At 54.4% G+C, this 21,672-nt stretch overlaps 1 protein-coding gene across 3 annotated transcripts in view; it reads right to left on the minus strand.

Moving 5' to 3' along the window:
* CCDC13 (coiled-coil domain containing 13) overlaps positions 1 to 21,672 on the minus strand; it is a 45,694-nt gene that overhangs the window by 13,407 nt on the left and 10,615 nt on the right. For 2 of the 3 annotated variants that reach the window (XM_081073071.1, XM_081073072.1), the window contains exons 4-12: positions 18,734 to 18,876; positions 17,023 to 17,112; positions 12,970 to 13,089; positions 11,635 to 11,739; positions 9,122 to 9,283; positions 6,349 to 6,525; positions 4,620 to 4,826; positions 2,306 to 2,445; positions 1,722 to 1,805 (exon numbers count right to left, since the gene is read on the minus strand). In XM_081073071.1, the coding sequence (XP_080929197.1) occupies positions 1,722 to 1,805; positions 2,306 to 2,445; positions 4,620 to 4,826; positions 6,349 to 6,525; positions 9,122 to 9,283; positions 11,635 to 11,739; positions 12,970 to 13,089; positions 17,023 to 17,112; positions 18,734 to 18,876 (1,228 nt within the window). The remainder of the gene's footprint in view (positions 1 to 1,721; positions 1,806 to 2,305; positions 2,446 to 4,619; positions 4,827 to 6,348; positions 6,526 to 9,121; positions 9,284 to 11,634; positions 11,740 to 12,969; positions 13,090 to 17,022; positions 17,113 to 18,733; positions 18,877 to 21,672) is intronic. The other variant, XM_081073073.1, reaches the window with a different exon arrangement.

Below are 21,672 nucleotides of genomic sequence, written 5' to 3' on the forward strand. Positions count from 1 at the left end.
TCCTTATCACTGGGCCTGCCTACCAGCCCCTCACTTGCTGACTGGGGTCAGGACAGAAGCTGAGCTCTGACCCCCTCCCAACCCCAGAAGCCCACATGTGAGTCCCGAGCTGCTCTCTGCTTTGCCCTCACCTTTCCCAGTGACACCCTGGTGACTCTGGTCCTGTTGGCATCACAGGACACAGGTACCCAGAGGCTGACTGGCTCTGTGGTCGTGGGCAGGTCCCTTCCCCTCTCTGGGCCCCAGTCGTCCCTCTGCACAGGGATGGGGCTGGTTGGGATGGGCTCTGAGGGCTGCAGCCTCCTGAGTGTTCTGGCTCCTAAATACACTCTAAGGCCTTGCTGCTTAGTGTGGTCTGTGAGTCAGCGGCTGGGGCCTCACCTACCAGCTCGCTGGAAATGCAGGATCCCAGTCTGTGGCCCAGCTCGGCTGAATCAGAACCCGTGTCTAACCTGGCATATGCCAGCCAATCTGTGTGTGCCCTGCAGTTCGGGAAACCCTACTCTACTCACCTCCATGATCTCCCTGTGGGAGAGGAGCCACAGGAGGCAGGGGGGGTTCCCCCTGCACCCACCCTACTCCCAGGCACCCCATCAGAGTCCCCATGCCAGCCCTGACAGACACACTCTCTGGGGTCACTCCCACCCCATGCATGCCTGCCTTGTCACTGATGGGAGGGGACTGTAAGCTGCATGCGGGCACGGCACGCACATGGTCGGGTTCAGTAACTACATGTGTGTGGTGGGAGAAACAAGCTTGAGAACCAGCGCTCTGGGCAGCCCAGGAACACACTGGCTCCTGCATTCCCATGGAGTGCAAAGGTCATAGCCACATGGGCCTGGAAGGGACCGTGAGGAGTTGTCTTGTCCATCTCCCCGCTCCTACTACTAAAACCTCAGAGAAACAGAGCCTGTGCATTCCCCCTGTGGTGTGAGGAGAAGTGTGGCATGAGCTCGGCGTTGGCCCACTCTCCTCCAGGTGCCCTGTGTCTCCAGGCTGACGTGTGGGGCAGTTGCAGGGTTGGTCTTGGCCCATGGTCCCTGGGCTGCCAAATGTCAGGCCAGAAGTGTCTCAGGTTCTTCTTGGGAAATAGAAGCCCAGAGGGGACCAATTTGCCCAGAGCCACACAGCAACTCAAAGGTGGGACTAGTCCCACTCAGAGGCCCCCACCGGAACCTGAGCTGACCTGCCTGAGGGGTGGGGGTGGGGAGCTGACAGTGGGAGCGTGGCTCCAGTGGACAGTGGGCAGGGCTCAGAACAGGGCTCAGAGGCAGGACAAAGCCGCCCTTTGTCTGTGAGCTGGCAGCAAGAATAAAGGGCCCATTTTAGCCCTACGCTTGATTCTATCAACAAAGATGGGACCGGAGAGCTGAGGGGATATCAGTGCCTTAAAGTGGGATCCCATATGACATGAAATTCTCCCCCTAGAGACTGATTCTCAGTGGCAAGTGAAGACAAGGGGTGGAAGATTCCCTGTGGTAACGGTGGCAGCAGGACTACTAGCCTGCGACTCAGAGGCCACGACTCTGGTTCCGAAGCCATTTGTTCTATCACCTTGGACAAGACCCTGATCTCCCTGACCCTACACGTCCTTATGTAGCCTTGGAGGAGTCCCTGGCCTTGGCCTGGCCTTGGATTTTCCTCCTTTAACGGGATGGCAATATCAGCGGAGTGATCAAGGATGGGAAAGACGGTGAAGGTGGGGGGTCCTGGGTTCTTACCTGGGTGATGCCCCATGAGGACTGGGCAGGGAAGGCCATGTGAGAGCAGATTCCACGAGTGTGTGGCCCAGGCTGGTCACAGAGCTGTGTGAGGGCAGAAGGGGCTCATCACCACGGGAAGGCAGGCTGGGCCCTGCTGGGCCTCCCCAGCTGGGAGGGAGGCAGGAGCCAGCAGGGACCCGGGCAGCCTGAGGAGGTGGCCAGTGCTGGCCCTCTCAGCAGTCCTGTGGATTTGCTGCCCTTCCTTCCAGAACTCTTGCTCAAAACAAGACAGAACCAGGAGACATCAGAGCCTCCACCAATGCAACACAGGTCTGTTTGTGAGTCTGAGAAGCAGGGGAGTTCTGAGATGATTTTACAGGAAGCTGCAACCACGTGCTCTGGAAGTAATAATATCTGGGCCTAACGCTCCTTCACACAGATGCAGGGCTAATGAAATAGGAGAGGACCACGTATTGGGATGACAAGGCCAGAGTCATCTTAAAATTGCACCCGTGGCTTCCCATCAGAGTCGGCAGGAAGCATCCTTTCTTTTGAATAATTAATATTCACATGCCAACCCCTCCGGCCCGTTTTCTTCTTACCGAGAAGAGCCAAGCCTGCCAACGTGGTCCCCTGCTGAGGCCGGCGGCTTGGTCAGGCCCGGGTCCTCCAGGGGCTTGGTGTGGGCGGGGTCGACCTCGGGCCGACTGGACCCCTCGCCCACTCCTTTATTCTGATGATACTGCAGGAACAGACATGGGTTCGATTCTCAGGGCTGTGGCTCAGAGGCCTAGACAAGGCAGGAGGGGGCCTTGGCTTGATTTCGGGGCTTGCAGGGGATATGAAAGAGGCTTCTTTTCAGGAGTGAAAAGCGAGGCCTGTTTGGTGAAGGCAGTCCTTGCATGATAATGACCTCTAATAATGCCTCTCTTCAGAAAGGGAGCGACATGGTGTGAGCACGGTGACTGGGCCAGGAAGCTGCTCCACATTCGGGTCCCAAAGGGAAGGGCATGGCCTAAGGTGTCGGCAGATCAGAGACTGACGTCTTTGAGTGGACCCACCTCTGTGGGCAGCCCCACCCACACGTGGATGAATGCCAGGTGACTTGAGGCCAGCTGCCTTTGTCACTGGAGACACTTGGATCTTCCAGACACCGGGAGCCAGAGAGGCTAGCAGGGCCTCGGTGAGGGCCGGCAGCCTTGTGGGGAGGCTGGGCTTCCCAGGGCCCCATATCTTCCCCAACTCTCCCTCTTCCGGATAGCTGATGAGGCTGGGATGGAGAAGGAATATTGGGGGATCCCAGAAGGAGGTCAGGCCAAGGGGTCAAGGGGTGGACAGTTGGTACGAGCTCCAAACAACCTGGCATGTCCCCCAGACCTATCCATTCTGAGAACACTCCCAGCGTGTGCCAACTTGTCTGGTGGGTAGTATTTGGTCCCCAACTGACTGGTGACCACTAAAGTAAAGATAAGTTATCTTTTGTGTGCCTGGAGCCAGGAGAGTGGTGAGGTGAAGATGCTGGAATGTTCCCGTGTGCCCCTTCCAACTTCACTCCCCGGTGAGCCTAGGGTGGGAAGTAGGGTGAAGACTCCAGGGCCCCCACTCACTGCCACACATACTCTGTCCCCAGGGCTTCCACATGCCCCCAGCTCTCCCTCAGTTCAGGGACTTCAGTATTATCTGCCACAGCCAATCCCATGGCCTCTGGAGATGGACAGCTGCAGGACAGACCGCCAACACCAGCCTGGGACTGGGAATGAGGGGTTTCTGGGCTCCCATGTGTCTGACTGGACCACAGAACCCTGGGAACCAAGGACGGGGATGCTCTGTGACACACCTTTGGCTGCACCAGTCAACTGGCTCTGAGGCGCCTCTGCCACTGGCAAACCTGAGTCAATGGCAGGAATCCTTCTCTCCAGAGGCCACCAACTCCCCTCCCCCAAGCGCCACCACCACAGGAAGGATCCACAGAGCCCGTGACTGGCTCCTAGCAGCCCAGGCTGGGCCCTCAAGGCATCTGCCAAGGCCAGCATCTCGAGGAGCTCCCGCCTTAGACAGCACTGACTGAGCCCTACTGTGTGGTCGGTCTCGGGCCTGGCACCAAGGAGCCGTGATTCGTGTCCCCTCAAGGGGCGTTCGGGGGAGAAAACAGAAAAATGGTCACACAGTGCGACAAAAGTTTGGCTTGGGGCTGCACAGGGAGCTTAGAGAGTGCCCAGGAGGGGCCTGTAACACAGCATTGGGGGTGGGGGTACCTGCAGCTTTCCTGAAGTGCTCGTACTAGGTAAGGCCTCACGTCTGAGGGGCAGCTGGCCAGGCAGAGGCGGTGGGGAAGGAAAGTAAGGGCGTGTGTTTCCTGCAAGTGCACAGGCGTGGGGCAAGAGCAGGGCCATGTAAGGAGCTAAATGGCATTCCTGTGGCCAGAGTGTGGAGGAAAGGGGGGATGCAGGAGGGATGGCAGCAAGAGTTTGTCACAATGTGCCCTGCAAGCTGGCTGAGGAAATGTGGCTTCCCCACTGCCATCCTGTTGCCTGGAATGTGGTTGTAAAGGCTGGTGGTGTAGCTACCACCTTGGGTCATGAGGATGAGGGCCATAGCTGGTGACGGAGAGGGTGAGCTGGAAGGAGCCCAGACCACTGAGGACTGGGTGAGGCCACAGACAGCTTTTGAACCACAGACAGCTTTTAGGCAGAGCAGGGAGACAACCAGGTTTGTACCTTAGAGAGGAAAGGGTGTGTGCAGAATGGGTTGGGGAGCCAGATGGAAGCAGGGAGCCAACGCGGGACCAGGTAGGACATGGTACAGCCTGAATAAAGGCAGGTGGAAAGACCCAGAAGTGGCTGAGATTTCCCTGGTTGTTGGATGGACTTGCTGGGACCTGGGAATGGATGCTGTGCTCACCAGGGCCCCGCTCACCTGTACACTGAGCTGTCCCGTCTCCATCTCCAGCTGCTGAACTCTGGCCTCCCGCTCAGCTACCATGGCCCGCAGCTGGGTGACGAGGCTGCTGCTCTGCTGAGCCTCATGGTTGAGCTGCTGGTCCAGGCGGTGCTGGGATGCTCGTGTCTTTTCTTCCTGCAGATGCATGCTGCCCAGAATCTCCTGCAGCTGCTTCAGCTGGTCCTGGGGGTCAAGCAGGAGGCCAGGCGAGGGTCAGCCAAGGCCCCTGGGTAAGGAAGGACAAGGAAAGCCCCCACCCCCAGCCCCTAGCAACCCACCCAGTCCCTGCTCCTGCAGGGACCTGATAGTGAGACACGCATGCTCCCTGGAGAACCAGAGGTACGCCTTCTCGCCTGTTCTCAGGGGTTCGCCAGGCAGGTGGGGCTGTGCCCTCTTCCTCTCCTCACCTTCCTTCTTCCTGAGACCAGGGCCACGGAGGACATCCAAGGGGCTCTCAGGACAACAGGAAGCACCTCGGATGGGGACCCCTCAGCCAGAGGGGGAGACGTTGGGGTACAAAGAAACCCTATCCCACTCTGCTGGGAGACTGCCCTTGAAGGCAGTACCTGGCCCCCTCGCCTGCAGATACCCCTCCCCTCTCCCAGGGCATTCCTGGAGTGGAGGCTTCCTGCCTGGGGCCAGGAAGGACCATATCAGTGAGTTGGAACAGGTGTGGGCTGTTGTCCTCACCCCATAGCCGAGGAAACTGAGGCTCAGAGAGGGGACCCTGCTGGCGAATGGCAGGGCTGGGGCTGGTTTGCAGCTCTCATGCCATCTTCAGTGACAAAGAATGGTGGTACCCAGGGACCTCAGAGGACATCCAGCCCCGCACTTTCTTTAAAAACTGGGACCTGAGGCTCAGATAGGGAATGCAACTGGCTCGGGGTCACATAGTGAGGTATCAACAGAGGCAGGCCCAGTTTCAGGTCTCCTGGGCCCTGCCCACCACCCCACCTGGTGAAACCATTAGAGACTACGGGGTGCCTAAGCCAGCTTCAGCTCCCCATGCACCCCAGTCAGGCCATGCAGGACCACCCCAGGAGCCTGTGGGTACAACTTGGAATTCAGGGACAAAGCTGGGATGCCTCGGGCCCTCGAGAGAAAAGGCCAGGCTACGGTCAGGATAGCAGTGTGGCGCTGCTAATGAAGGAAGGCTTTACAGTCAGAAAAACCTGGTTTGAACTCAGTTGTAAGGTTTTGGATGACTTATTAACTAATTAGGATCTTAGTTTCCCCATCTATGAAATGGGATTATAATATTTGACCCTAGGAGTTATCTTGTCGACTGACGATTATAAACCACACCCCAAGGGCCCAGAAGGGGAGGAGCTGTGTGCAATCACACAGACAAGAATTTGTGCTGGCCACTCAGTTTTCCCTTCTGTTCCTTGATGAGAAATAACACGGGTGCAATCCCATCTCCTTCCCCCTCAGCTGTTTCTTTCTCCTTTGGAGTCCACAGGCCCAGAGGCTTGTGCCCCTGGGCAGCCTCTGAGCTGCCCCTGTTCTGGTGGGGGTGGTGAGGGGAGCTTTGGGGCTGGGGCCCATCTGGAGGCAATGGGCTTTGGGTTATGCAGGTGGCATTTGGGGGTGAGTGAGACCTCACTGTGGCTGAGGCTGAGTCGCACATTTTCGGGTGGGGTGGGGGCCCATTCTTTGGGGGCCCAGACCCTGGCTGGTGCATTGCCTGAGTGGCTGGCCATACCATGAGGGCATCGATGAGCTCGTCGTCATGCCTGCCCTTCTCCGTTAGGGTCCCCATTTGACTCCTGAGGGTCTTCACTTCGCTTGACAGCACCTTGTTCCGAGACCTCACGCCCTCAAACTTCTTTTTCAGCTCTTGGAGCTCTGTCTGGAGGGCATCCCGCTCACCCGCAAGTTTCTGGAATCAGAAAGTGCAGTCCTGGGTAGCAGGGCTGAGCGGGCCCTGAGCCACATCCAGTCCCTCACTCCCACTCACTGGTGAGCCCCGAAATGGGAGGGAAGGGGACTACTCTGAGCAAGTGAGTAGAGCTGGGGCCCTCGCTTCCAGCCCCTGCCCGAGCCTATGACAGATATCACTAATGGATGACAGCACTCCTTCACTCAGCCCAAGAATGCAGCTGTCTGGGCAGCTGCCCCTGCTCTGCCAGTCAGACATGACAGGAAACCCATTGGCCACCTCTGGGTGTGTCCTCCAGGGGCTGTCCCCATCCCTCAACCCCTGCCTGAGCTGGGGAGAAAAAGGAAAACCATGCTTTAGCAAACAGCGCTACATCTAGGGTTCAAACTGAAGTGCCTCAATCCACCAAGAAGAAGAGTGAGAAGGGAGGGGGCCCCCTGCCACTCCTTCCTCTCACATCACCCCAGACTGCACCTCGCTTTGGTCAGCTACAAACTGAAACTTACGTACTGCATGTGCCTTTGGGGTCATTCATTCATTCATTCATTCACAAATATTTCCTACTATATGCTTGGCCTTTTATAGGTGCTGGGGATACAGCTGAGGGAAAAACAGAGCCCTTGTCCTCAAGGAGCTGACATCCTAGGCGGCGAGACAGATGATGCCAAATAGTGACAAACACTCATTGTAACATCTGAATAGAGACTAAAGGCAATGGCAAAGGGTATGTGCAAAGGCCCTGGGGTGGAACACGTGTGGCTGGAGCTCAGCGAGCCAGAGGGCAGGTTAGGGGCAAGGTCAGAGGGGCACAGGCCAGATTAGGCAAACCCTCAGAGCCAAGATTGAGACACCGAGGATGGTTTTCCGTAGCAGGTGATAGAATCTGGTTTGGTCTTGAGGGTTAATTATCACTGGAAACGTGTTTTCAGATCCCTGATGAGGTGCATTATAGAAATGAAAAGTAGTAAAACATGATGAATCTATAAAACCACAGATCTTTGCAGGGCATCAGCCATTGTTCCCCTGTTGCTCTGCTGTCTGCACACTCCAGGCTCTGGGGGCACCTGGCAGAGGCAGTGCACATAGGAAATCATTTCCTTTGACCCACATTGTGGCTGACGGATGGTCCAATGATTCCATCATATTCTGTTCTTTGCGAATGTGTAAGTCTGAGCTAGGTGCACCTCAAACCCAACATTTTCAAGTCTCAACTCACCTCTTCCTGGAACCCACGACCCATGTCCCCCACCCATCCGCTGCACTCACTGGAAGTCCTCCACAGTTCTTCCCACTCCTCTCCCTTCCACATGCAGTCACTGAGTCCTACATAACCGACCCTCCATGTTCCAGGCATCTGGCCCTTCCGCTCGAGTCCTACCGTCTTGGCGCAAGTTCTTGGTCATGTCGCAGGTAGATTCCTGCTTCACCTCCCATGCAGCCTTTGATTCATTCCCCACCCCTGACCATGCAACCTTACCAAAATGCACGCTGGCCATTGCCCTCCACGACTTAAAACCCTTTGCTGGTTCTCTACTGCCTTTAAGATAAAAGCTCAAACCCCTGGGGTGCATACAAGGTCCAGCAGGAGCTGCCCAGCTCCACCGTCTCACTGTTCCCTCCTTACACCCGATGGCCCAGGATGCTGGGAGGTACTACACAGCGCTGGTTACAGTGTTCCGAGCACAGGACACTCACAGACAGAAACCTGACAATGAAAGGTAAGGCCCATCGCTGGGGACACTGACTTGGGCCCGCTCGGGCTGCCGGCACCTCCTCCTGCTTCTTCCTCTACTCTCCTTGAGGAAGCCCCTACTCCCCACTGTCAGGCCAAGTTTGGGGAGACTGACTCATTCCTCAGACCGAGGAGTGAGTATCTGAAGCTTGGCCAATCAAAGCATCCTGTACCCTCTGCCACAGCGACTGGCTCAGGGATGGGTACAGGGTCTAAGCTAGTCCTCAATTCTGGGGCTTCGTCAGAGCTGCCGGGAAAGACCAGCCCTTAGTGGGGGCTGGGTTGGAGGACAGAAGCTGGGCCCACCAGAGGGCCCCATGGGAGAGAGTGGAGCTAAGCCAGGAGAAAGAGGCCCTGAGACCCAGTCCCCAAATCCTGGGCCCGCCTGTCCTAGAGCTAGGCCACCTCTGGGCTGTCTAGCTACAAGGGCCAATACATTCCCTTCATTGCATCGCCTGGTTGAGTCTGGCTTTTGACACTCTCAGTTTGGCCAATGAGATGCTGGTTCTGGAGCTGGTGCCAGCCTGTTCACCTTTCATCAGCCAGGAGTGCCCCTTCTTTAAGGCCATGAGACCCCAGCACACCTCTAGAGCTGTGACTCTCTCCTCCTTTTACAATGAAAGTTTCAGACCCAACATCTCCAAATCAGCCAGGATGGGGCCACCCAAAGTTCATGAAATGGGCTCGGGGTGAGGACTCAGTCAGGTGGTTCAAGCTGGACTGACAGGACGTGCGGAACACGCACAGGGGTGACCCAAACCCCCAGGTATCTCCTGCCTCTAAGCGGTGCCTCCGACTCCTTTCAGGGGGTTCATGACCTCTGGGTCCCTCATGTCCAACTGCCTTCCCTCGAGCAGGCATTACCTCCCAGCCTTCCTGCTTCTCCCTTTCCAGGTTGCGGATCCTCAGCAGGTTTTTCTCCTGGGCTGACAGCTTCCTTGGGTCTGGACAGACAGACAGCTCGTCGCTGGCTGTTCCCACAGACCGGTTCTGGGTCTGTCCCAACTGTTTCTCAAGCTCTCGAACCTGAGGATGGTAAAAACTCGTTCTACAACCGGTCTGCAGTCAGACTCGAGCACTTGGAGGAGCCGCCCTGAGGGGCGGTGGGAGACCCCACTAGACAGAGGACACCACAGTTCCAGATGGACGTGGAATCCCCATAGGAGAGGGACTGGGGGGTGGGGAAGGGATCTGCGGTGGCACCTTGAGAAAAACAAGGGAAGACATGGGAGAGGGTTAGTGTGGAAAAGAGAAACTGCCAAGTAAATGAGAAAAATCACCATATCTCAGAATCTTGAGGCCAAGAAGCTGACGTGTGCCCCAAGGACCCGGGAGGGTAAGGATGGAGGGTCTCAGTACAAGAAAGAGCTCTCGAACAGACAGACCACCCACGATGGGGTGGTCTCCTCAGGACGCCCCGGCTTCCTGGCCGCTTTGCAGGAGATGCTACAAAGGGAGGGCGGATTGGAGGCTGAGAGACCAGCTCAAAGTCTCGCTGGCTGTGGGACTGGGCACTGATTACTTAACATCTCTGAATCTCAGGTCCCTCATCTGCGGGGTACACCCTGGGCCTAAGGGTACACCCTGATAATGTTGCTATGAGCATTCAGTGCCCTGAACTAGTCTGAACCTGGGAATCCCCATGACGCTTCTTGGAGTGACAAATCTTGGGGCCCACTCCAGACCAACAGGTCTGAGCTCCAGGGGAAGGACCTGGGACTCTGCATTTTAAACAAAGACGATGGGTGATTTTTAGAATTTGGCAACTTTGAGAAAACCCAAGCTGGCCCGACAGAATCCTGCACTCAGGCTCAGGTAGATGTCATCGCACAGAACGATGGCCTTACCACACTGGGGTCGAAGTGGACAGCTCCTAGGGTCCTCCTAACCCTGGTTTCCATGTCGACACAAAAGAAATGATGGAACAGAGTTGGGGAAACCTGAGGTGGGGCAAAATTCCCTAGGATCACTGGTGAAAGGCAGCAGTATGGCTGCTCAAGCACATATCAGCGCCCTCGTGTGGCACTGTGTGGTAATTCCTTTAAGCATTAAAGAACGCAGAACGACTTTTCATCATTTATTTACACAACTTAACAACAGCGTTAACCAATGTATTCAGTGTTTATTCTGTCCAGGCACTGTGCTGGGCACTTTACAAGTGTCATTTCATTTAACCCACAACAACCCACGAGAAGAGTACTATGTCCATTTTACAGGCGAAGAGACTGAGGCACAGAGAGATGATTTGCCAAGGTTCACGTAACTTGTCCATCAGCGACTCAGGCCAGAGTCAAACTCAGGTCTCTTGAACCCTAAGGCTACACACTGGTCATTAATTACAGTCTTGGGGGGACCTTTCCTCCTTCATGTTGGCTTCAAGGATCCCACAGGAGACCCTGAGGATAAAAGCCACCTAGGAGCAGTGATCCTGAAATCCCTGGGGTGAAGGCAAAGTGCTTGGCAAACAGTGGAAGTTAAACACCTACTCCTGTGATTCTTGGTTGGAAGGCAAAAAGGAGGGCAGTGACCACAGATGACCTCGGTACAGTATTTCCTCCATGCAAAGCAGCGTGTTGAGCATTTTACACATACTGGGGGGTGCCAAAAAAATGTATACAAGTGGCCACTTTGGTCAATGTTGCTCAAGCAGTAGTTCGCCGTACTCAGTAGTGTCTGGATGCTAATGGTAACCACTTTGAGCACCTCTTGTAATCGCAGAAGTCAAACGTGTTCATCTTTTGTTATCGGTATATATTGAGTGTTACAATTTTAATACAGTTTTCCTTTCTTAAAATGTGTACACATTTTTTTGGCCCCCTCTGTATTGACTTGCTCTGTCTTCCCCACAACCCTGTCGGGTAGGTACTATCATCACCCTCAGTATACAGATGAGGAAACTGAGGCCACAGAGTCAATGAGCAGAGAGCTGAGATTTGAATCTAAGCAGTTGGGCTCTAGAGCCCCTGCTCTTCGCCTCCAGGGAGGCTCCAAATATTTAAAACATAAAGAGGGAGACAGGGCTACGTTTTTATTGGGTAATGAAAAGCCTGCAAGCATCTGGACAAAACTGGAAAAAGCCTACGAGTACAATAGTCACGCAAATTTACATGAACTAGGGAAAAAATATGCCTGGAATAAAATAAATCAAAGGCTTTGGCATTTGTTAAGTGCCAGAGCCTGGCACGTGGTAAGTGTTATATAAATGCTTGTTCATTAAATAACAAATTAAAAGCAGGCTGGTGGGAGAGAATGCAAAACAACAACCCTGCGAGAGGCTTTTTGGGGGTTCTGTGTCTCTGATGTGGGTCTGTATGAGTCTTTCTGGGGCATTTCAAGTCCTGTGTTCAGGGCCAGGAGGCCTGTGATGACTCACTTACCTTGCTCTGCAAAACGAGAATTTGTTGAGCCCGACCCCTCCAGGTCCCCGGTGAGGACAAGAGCTGCTGGACATTCACATCTTCTCCAACCTCGCTGGCCAACACCTGAAAAGGGTGGGACTGTTAGTGTGGCCAGGAGAGAGACCCCCCCCCCACCAGAACCCCGGAGCTGCTGTCTGTTCAGAAGCAGGGCTGGGTGCGTGGGCCTCCAAGAAGGCCCAGGTTCTGCGTGCACAACCTTCCTGCTGCCTCAGAGGCCAGTGAGTTGACCATACTCCAAGAGACGCTCTCCCTGGGAAAGCAGTAAACCCCGCGTCCCCAGCATGTCTTGGCAATGCCTAGAGTAGACAAGGAACTGCCAACTATGCCCAGAGGGGGCCCCCTGCTCTTGCTACATCCAGTGATGAGTGAACCACAAAGTTGACCAAAACCTATATTCTGAATTTGTTCACCGGTCATCTAGAACTGAGCTCATCATCCTGGATGGCCACAGGAAGTACTCTGCCACAGGGCCTCGCCCTCTGTGAAAAGCCACTGACAAGGGGCCATGTCTGAGTGCAGCAAGGAGGAGGGCTTCTGAATTTCAACTGGGGATGTTCGGTTCCAGAAGGGCCCGAGTTTGTGGCCAGTTGAAGGGAGGTGTGCAGGCCCCGCCTCAAGGCTTTGAGATGGAAACAACATGCTCAGCTTGTGCCCTGGGTCTCTGTGAAGCCTGTCACGGAAACCTGATCTAGCGTACCAAGTCTCTGGAGCTTGTTTCCACAATAGAACACTGTTTTGGAAATCTTGGCTGGTCAGAGTGGTTCCAGCAGGGAAGACAAACGCCAGAGAATTCACTGTGCAAATAAAAGTAACTAATGAACTAGCCGGGCCTGCATCCCAAGTCTGAGTATTTTCCTTTGAAAGGGGCCTTTAATACACAAACAACCGATTCATTTTCTAATATTACGGGCAGCAGAGGGTAGGAGGCAGGTCTTGGAAAGCCTCCAAGCCCAAGGTGGCTTATGAAGGAAGGACCCCGGCTCTACCATGGTGCACATAGCACAAGGAAGGTTTAAAGGACTCTCCCCGGGTGGACGGCACTGTCCTCCTTGGTCCATGGTGGGGTGGGCACACAAGGACATGTATGCAGGGTCCCTGGGCCACCAGCAACCCCGCTCACCAAATGGGTCTGTCTCAAGGGGCCGTGGAAGGAAGCTATTGGATCTGCAGCCTGACCCAGAGCAAGTAGCATGATGCTCACGGGTCCTGAATGGGACCCATTGTCCTTGTCCTGCCCCCTCCCAAGGTCAGCCCCAGTCAGACAAGATGACTCGAAGCCTGGCTCTGAAATACCTTCTGGGCCATGCGGAGCTCCTGCTTCACAGACTGGATCTGGTTGCGGAGGTCACTCATCTTCAGGTTCGTGGCCGCCAGCCTGTCCTGCAAGACCTTCACCTCTGGGGTCTCTGGCTGCTTGGAGGAGACAGGAGGAAGAGCAGTTACTTATTGCCTGAATAGTAATGACAACCACGGCCCCCATTTCTCCAAGCAGGTGCTAGGTGCTGTGCTAAGTGCTCGCTTAGGAAGGAGCAATGCACTTAATCCTCACAGACCCTGTAAGGGGCGCACTACTATCAGCCCCTTAAAGATACAAAGCAGAGGCTGGTGGAGGGTAAGGCCCCTTGGCTCGGGGTACCTGGTTGGGAAAGGGGGAGCGTGGATGTGAATCTGGGCAGCCTGACTCTGGGGGCTCAGCCCTTTGCTCCGAGTAGCACAGACACACATGGAGTCAGGTGGTGACCACAGAGGGAAGGCCTCCACACTTTCCAGACATTCCCTGGGGGTGGACCCTCTCTGCTGTGCTCAGAGGCTGACGTCACGGCTGATCCATCTTCACTCAGAATAAAGAAGGAACTAGTTCTGTGATAGAAGGTTACCCCCAGCTCGGCAGGAAGGTCACGACCAGCCTAACTCGGGGCCTCCTTCTCCTGGAATCGTCAGCCTGGCCTTGGGCTCTCTTTCCTGACAATGAGCTCACTCAACAGAAATAGGGACCCTGCTTAATCCTCAAATGCTCCATATCTGCGGCTTGAAGAACTGCAGCAACCAGGATACTCCGCCTGCTGTAACACGTAGCAATGTCTTTTTATTTTTTTTTAGTTATGTTTGTTTTAAACTATTTGGATGTAAATTTTCCTCAAATGTGCTGCCCATTTCTCTGTCTTCAATAGACGTTCCTGAGACTCAGAAGTTTGGCATGAAAGGGACTCACAGCTCAGCCCACTTGAAACCCCTTCCATAAGTGATGAAAATGAGGTCCAGAGAGGGGAAGTAACTGGTCCCCAGGCACACGGTTGGTTGGGGTGACAGATGTGGGATTGGAAGCCTGCTCCTTCCCCTGCACTGGCTGGTTCTCCCAGTTTGAGCTGTTGCTGAGTGTTGGCTTCATGGCAGCAGGCACGTTGGCTGTTGGGCTGAGCACCCATCAGCAATGATGCCGAGATTGTCTGCTCCTACCCCAACTGACCAGGTGTGCTGGGCTTCTGCAAGCAGGGTGGGGACTACGGCAGCTTTCTGATCTTTCCTTAGCAGGCGCAAACTAAATCTCCTGTGAATGCCAGCATGAAAGACAGATCCAAGTAAACTGGGCATAGGAAGTCCCATGGACCCCAAAGGCTCTGGGAAGCGCCACCGAAAACCGCGGGTCAGGGAAACTGGACCTGGACACGTGGTCCAGAAAGCCTGGACTCGTCTGGTTTCTTCATCTATGGAGTGGGTATAAAATTTCTCTGTTCTGCTTCCTCGCAGCAGCACCGTGAGGCTAAATAAAATAACTAAGGTGAACAGAATTTGCAAAATGGGAACTTACATAAAACCCAAACGCATCTCTTTTTTTAACCCATGATTTTGTGAGTCCTTCCCCAGCCTGGCTGCCTGCCATTCCTCTCATTGCTGTTGGGTACTGTCCTCTCCCCTGCTACTGTGCCGCTCTGAATCTGCCCTGGGGTGGGAAGCAACGCCCCCTGCCTGTCAGATCTCCAGTGCCATGAGCCCCACTGGCCTGGCTGGTGGTGGGGCGGGAGCTATGAGTGCATTGGTCTCCCACATGCCTGCTGTGACCCTGTTCAGACACTGGGAAGAGCACACAGATGGGACCTGGATCTAGAACGCAGGCTATGACACCCCTCTCCAAGCCTCATTTCCTCATCTGTAAAATGGGGGTATGTAACACCAGCCTCCAGTTCCCGTGAGTATTGATTGGATAACACAGGTAAAGGAAGCTGTCTGGGGCTGCTTCTGACAGAGGGCATTGTGGGGGTGAGGGAGGGGCTCGCCTGGCTTGGATGGGCAGCTGGCAAAGGGGGCTGAGGGCCAGATGGTGTCCTGGTCAGGGCTGGGCCCACGTGCGGGAGCAGCCATCACCCCCTCTGCTCCTCCCCTCAGGCAGCTGCGCCAACTCTACCTCCCTGCCATTTCAGAGCTGTTTCTGCCCAGAGTGAAATTCCACAGGCTTTGTGTGGGGCTCGGGTATGGGCTGTTTTCTTTGAGGGAATAAGCGAAACACAGTCCATGGGGGAGCAGACAATGCCAGCGTCACTCACACCACTGCCTCCTGCAGCCCCACGTGGAGGGAGGGCAGCCCCACTCTGGAGTGAGCTCTGGGGCTGTGGGGCCAGCATGTGGGCTAAGCCTGCAGGCCTTTGGAGTGTGGCTGGGGCCACCTGAACAGCCTGACAGGGCAAACGTCGCCTTTGTTCTCTCTCATCAGAAGATGCCTGGGAAGGCATGGGGCACTGATGAACTGGGACTTGGAGCCCATCACCCCCTCTTTCATCAGAAAACTGCCAGCTTCCCTGCAGCCACAGCAGGAAGTTGGAGCTCCCACTCCAGGTGCCATTCCAGGCCTCCCTCCATGGGTGACCCCACCCCAGCTGTTTTTGGCTTACGTTCCCCTTTTCCACCTCAGGGGCCCTGGGCTGTAGGCAAACATTATCCAGCTGACACCCAGCTAGCAAATGAAATAGGAGTATTGACTGCTTCCTGGCCTCTGAGCCTTGGCTTGCACTGTTCCTGCTGGAAGGCCCTCTCCCCCCTCCCCCTCCCCCCTCCTTCTCCATCAAGGCCCACCTCTGAACCCCTCCCTATCCCACCTCCTAGCTGCCTCTGTGAGGGTGTGCTCCCTCTGTGACCTCAGAGCCTGGGCCTCTCTCTGAAGGCCCTGTCTCCCTCCTTCCTTCAGTACGGCCACTCATCTCCTCTCTTGGACTGCCCTCTAGACAGAGGCCTTGTCTGCTTCTCTGTGTCACAGGGCTCAGAAAATCCCGTCGTGCTTAACAAGTGACTGGACAAGCAGTTTCCCATCCAGGACAGCTACAGTCAGGTACTAGAGGTGCTCCATGCTCTGGACAAGTCAGGGGCAGCTGAGCAGTGTCCCTCGGACCCAGGAAAGGCCCCGAACACTCAGTCCAGCCCCTGCTGAGGGCGGAGTCCCTCTATTGCCTCCCCAGCAATGAGAGAGGTTTACACAAGACTAGCGTTCAGGAGACATATCCACCCCTGGAACCCAAGGGACCCATCACTGCACACTGAGGGCTGAATTCTCCTTAGGACAGGCATGACCCAGCTTGAACCTGAGTTGCAGGCAACAGGGGAGGTAGGGCAGGAAAAGGAGCACTGAACTAGGAGTCCTGAGACTGGGACCCCTGGGTCACCCACTGGTCTGGCTTCCCAAGGTAAGCCCTGGAGAGGCCTCCTGGGATGTTCTTGAGGCTCTGATGCTAGTTATTGTCTAGCTTGGGCTCCATGCCCCTCCCTGGTAGCCCACTGGGCCAGGCGGCCTCCTTTCATGGAGCTGCAATTTCCTGCATCCTGGGTTTCAGCGATTGCTCACCAGCTTAGTAAAACGGAATCTTGGAGACCAGCCCCCATTCCCAATAGTCATTTTCAGTCTGTAGACTTGGAGCTCCACAAAGGGAAGACCTCTCACAACATGAATTGCTCCCCCAAATGGCAGGGCTTCGTTGCGTGGCAGTGAGCTCCCTGTCCCAGGGGTAAGGTAGAGGCCGGTGTCTCCCCAGGGAGGACGCAGTAAAGGAGATCCTTTATAGCTGGGCTCGGAACGGGCGGCCACTTGCACGAGGCCTTCCCTGCTGGTCCTGAAATTCTAGGGTTCCAGGGTCCCCAGGACTCCCTGACCTCCTTCCCTGAGGACTGGTCCTCAGAATTAGACTCTCACTGGCCTCCACTGGGGGCATTCCTGGTGTGGTTACGGCTCCCTGATGGCTGCTCTGTGGATGCTGCAATGGTGACCCTGGGTCTGCAGCGGGGTGGAGGTAGACCCCCAACACAGGCACCTACACTCCCATGGAAGAGGAGAGGCCGGGCCGCACAGAAGAGCATTCATACCAAGGCTCTGTCTCCCGTCTGGGCCCTCGGCGGCTTGGCTCCTGCGTCAGTGGCCCCCTTGGCTGGCAGCCTGGCTAGGACCGTCTGCAGCTGAAAAAGCAAACCTCACACTTAATATTTAATCTGCTCAGCAGTTGTGGTGCCTGAGTGAAGCTCTCTGGTGCCGCTGGGTGTGTGGTTACCGCTCTCGGTGGCTGGCTTTCTCTCAGCTCATGGTAGGATGACCAGTGAAGCACGCTCCTTTACAAATTGCTCTGCGACGGGAGAGGGTTTAATGCATGGTCGGCCCCACTCCCTGGTCGCATAGTAGGGCAGCCCTAGGATTCAGTAACAGCATAAATAATAACACTGCAGCCATGGTCTGCATCCTGGAGTTCTAACGACAGGCTGGGGGGGGAGGGTCAAGGAATTATGGACTTCATGTTACAAACAAGGAGACGCTGAGAAATCTGCTACCTGGGCTCATGGCCTGGTGGCGAAGATTACACCAGATACAGACAGCCAGCTAGACGACCCTTTATTGGTTTCTCCATTGTTCTTCCCACAAACACCACATCCTGTCTGATGAGGCCGGGCATGACCTACCCTCCCACCTCTCTGACCTCGTCTTGTTCCACTGTCTGCCACACTGGTCTCCTTTCAGGCTTTTTTCCCCATGGGGCCTTCATCCCTGCTGGGCCCTCTGCACAGAGGCCCCTCCCCCACCTCTCTGAGTCTGGCCCCTTCTCATCCTCCAGGGACCCAGTGTGTGTGCTCCCTCCTCTAAGTTGCCCTGGGTGCTGGTCTGTCTCCCAGGAGGGCAGGGACCAGGCTGATTTTGCTCCCGACAGTCTCCCCAGGGCTTGGCACAGAGAGCCCGAGATGGTTCTCAAAAAATGTGTCATAGATTAAAGGAGCTCTAATTCCATGCCAGGTACAATGACTGAGGAGGATTTGGGAGAGCACAGAATGAGACCAGAAACCCCACACCACCTCGTACCGTGGGACTTGAGAAAGCCCCTTAACCTCTTTGGGCCTCGGCTCCTTCAGGCGTATAAGGAGAAGCTGCGTGGGTTCTCTCTGGTTCATGGATTCCATTCTAGCTCCTAAAGGCGCATGAACTGCTTGGGCTGTGCCCTCTCTCACTGGAGGGGTTTGTGATTAGCTGTGGGACGGCAGGGAGCAGCAGGAAGAGGAAGACGGACAAACGTGAGACCAACTGGTGGAATGCTCCTGGCTCTAGCTCCAAATGAGCCAAGGATCCCTCTTAGTGTATTTAACAAACATTTATCCAGTGCCTATTACGTGCTCAGCCCAGTACTAAGTATTCCACGACGTGAAGTCATTTAATCCTCAGAAAACCTGATGGTCGGTGAGTCCTCTCATTACTGCCATGTGACAGATGGAGGAAACTGAGGCACAGGGCATTTATAATTGCCTCAAAGTCACATCGTCAGTCGGGGATGGAGCTGATATCCGCACGCGGGCAGTCAGGCTCCAGGTCTGTGCCCTAACCACTACGCAAGCCTGCCTCTCCATCACTGTGTCCCCTGGCTTCCTGACACACATTCCCCTCTCAGGATGTGACAAAGACTCAGGAACTCATTGCAGACACTGACCCACAAGCCCTTCAGAAGGACCCAAAGCATCTAAGTGTGGCTCCCTCCCCTGGAGGAGCAGCCCAGGGAGCGGGGAGTCCCCTCCAGAGGCAGGAATGACCAAGGCCCCTCACTTCCCGCTCCAGCTCCTGGATGTGTTTGCTCTGCTGCTTCACTCTGGTTTTCGCACCCTCTGACTCTGCCATCAGCACCCGGTTCTTCTTGGACAGCTCGACGATTTTGGTGGCAATCGCATCCCCAGCCACACCAGCTGTCCCTAAAATGAAGGAAAATGGCGTGGTCAGTGAAAAACACAGGCCCACACATCGAACCCACGCCCCAGGACCAACGACACGGGGCTTTGAGAAGCCCAAGCTGCTTGGCGTGAACACTCGTGGAGGGACAGAGGCTCCGGAGTCACCACACACCTAGACGCCCCCAAACCCAGCTCCAGCGAGTGGAAATGCAGCCACAAGAGAGTCAGCGTGTTCTCGGAAAACGATAAACACAATCAGGAAGCAGAGTTTTAATTCTATGGGAGGTAAGCGTACTGTGCCAATTCTTCACGCCCTCCTCGGTCATAGGGCCACACTACCACACCCTGTGCTCTGTAACTTTGCTGTGCCCTCCAGTGAGAAGGGCGTACCCCCTGGACCCCTCTAGACCTGCCTGACTCTGGGCTCAGTCAATGACTTGTGCTGGTCAATGGGATGTTAGATAAGGTGCAGGTAGGGGCTTGACAAGCACTTTTCGCGCATGCTGTCTCCACAAGAAGAACATACCCAGGCTAGCTGGCTGGTCCCAGGAAGAGGAAGAGAGACACATGGGACAAAGCTGAACCACCCCGGCTAAGCCTGGCCTAGATCAGCCGATCACCAACTAATCCCCAGACGTTTGAGTCAAATCAACGCTTATTGCTGAATGCTGCTGACATCAAACGGTTGTTTCTTACAGAGAATTTTCTGATAACACCTAATCATAAAAATGCATGTGTCTATTTACTAAATATCTATTGTGTTGAACTCTCTGAGTGTTAGGGATTCAATGGTGAATAACAAAGACTTACGGAGTTTACATTCTAGCAGGGGAGACAGATAATAAAAACCAAACACATAAATATGTATTCTAACACCTGGCAGGAATAAGTGCTATGAAATAAACCGAAGCTGGGCAAGGAGATGAGAGGGATGGGCTGATGCTATTTTAGATGGAGTGGTCAGGAAAGCCTCTCCGAGGAGGTAATGTGTGGACAGACCTGAACGAACGGGATCAGCCATGAAGAAGAGTGTTCTCAACTAGGAAGAGTGGAGGGAACAGCCAGTACAAAGGCCCAGAGGCAGGGAAGTGCTTGGAGTGTCTGAGGAGGAAGGTGGAAGGCAGTGGGACCTTAGGCAGGAGGCCATAGAAAGAAGGGGTGTCTGGAGGGGCGTAAATGAGGGAGAATGCGTGGGGTGGGGCCGTGCAGAAGGCGGGCACTAGGAACTGGTTGGGTAGCCTCGCCGTCCCTTGCCCTCTCTGGAGTGCAGTTTCCCTGTCTGTGTGGAACAGCAGTTTTGGTCAGATGGTCTGCAAGCTCCCTGGATGCCTCTGACAGTCCAGCAGTGGGTAACTGGCAGACACACCTTCTCAGGACTACATTTTAGATGGGGACGCACCTCAGACTGTGGGTGACAATCGGTGGAAGGTGAGCGAAGCTGCTTGATGGTTTTCAGGCTTGTGCTGCTGGCCTGAGCCAGGCACTGAGCAGGGAAACCGGGAGTAGCTGCCCTTGGTAACCAAACCCTGTCAGCCTGGTGGGACGAGGACATGTGAGGAGAAAGGGCTCAGGACATGGGAAGGAAACCAAGTACGAAAGGTCCAGTGGTGAGGTCTCTGGGTTATTTCTTCCTCCCAGAACTCCAAGACAGTAAAAATTCTAGAGCTATACATCGAAAGATGCCTAAGAGAAGCCCTCTCTAGTCCAAAAGGCAGGAAGGACAGCTCAGAGAGAATGAGAAAAATCCCGTGTTTTTTTTCCTATCCTCTCCCAACCCTGCTTACAGGCAGGCCCCACTCCTGAGCTGTCACCCCATGATAATGGCGGCAACAGTGAATGGACAAGCACAAAAATGCTAAATATCTGAGTAAATACAGACTATTTTTGTCTCCTTAAGTTCTTTAAAATATATATAATGCTGCAAAGAAAATATGCTAACGTTGTTTGATGGGATTTTTCAGTATATAGGAAATAATACATATAAAAGCTGCAATTGGGGGCTGGTAAACAGAACTAACTACATGGTGATAAAGTTTCTTCGTATCACTTGAAGGGATAAAATATTAATTCTAGGAAGACTGTGAACAGTTAAGTGTGTATTTTGTAATCATTCAAGTAATCACTAAAAAATAGTACAAAGACATATAGTTTTAAAAAAACCACTCAACTATAGCAATTACTAAAAATCCAGCCAAAGGAGAACCAGCCTATCAGCCACCAGCAGCCTGTCACTGTGGCCTGGTTTAAAAACATGAACTGGGCCAGTCAGGCTTTTCTCTTTACAACTTGAAGTTGGAAATCAGAAATGGTGACTTCAGAGTGAGCACTGGATTTAAGAGGAGGGGGATTTAAGGGAGAGCTGGGGCTGGCAGTCAGATGAGATGAACAAGTCGGGAGGGAGAGAGAGAGAGAGAGAGAGAGAGAGAGAGAGAGAGAGAGCAAGCTGGGCACGAGGGACTAGCCCCAGGTCTCCTGGCGTGGGGAGGACCTCTTGCCCTCACCATGGAGCCAAATCAGCTTCTCTACAGCCTTGCAAAAGGGCAAGCTGCCCCTTTACATCTGAACCCCGAGCCAGGTTAAGCATGTTTCTGTCCCTCACAACACAGTCTTCTTTTCAGGGTGTTTTTGTTTTAGACAGAAAAGCCTAAAAAAAAAAAAAAAAATGGAGGGACACACAATAGGCTACCAAAGGCCTTTAGGATGCCAAGTTCCCTTGCTTTTAAATTCCGCACTGGTCCTCTGGGTGTACCCACCCTTCAAGGCATTTAAGATCAAAGACGGGGAGGGATACTCTGGCAGATGTCGGGTGAGGCCTGT

Source organism: Rhinolophus hipposideros (genome assembly GCF_964194185.1).
Source record: "Rhinolophus hipposideros genome assembly, chromosome: 14".
NCBI classification, from domain to species: Eukaryota; Metazoa; Chordata; class Mammalia; order Chiroptera; family Rhinolophidae; genus Rhinolophus; species Rhinolophus hipposideros.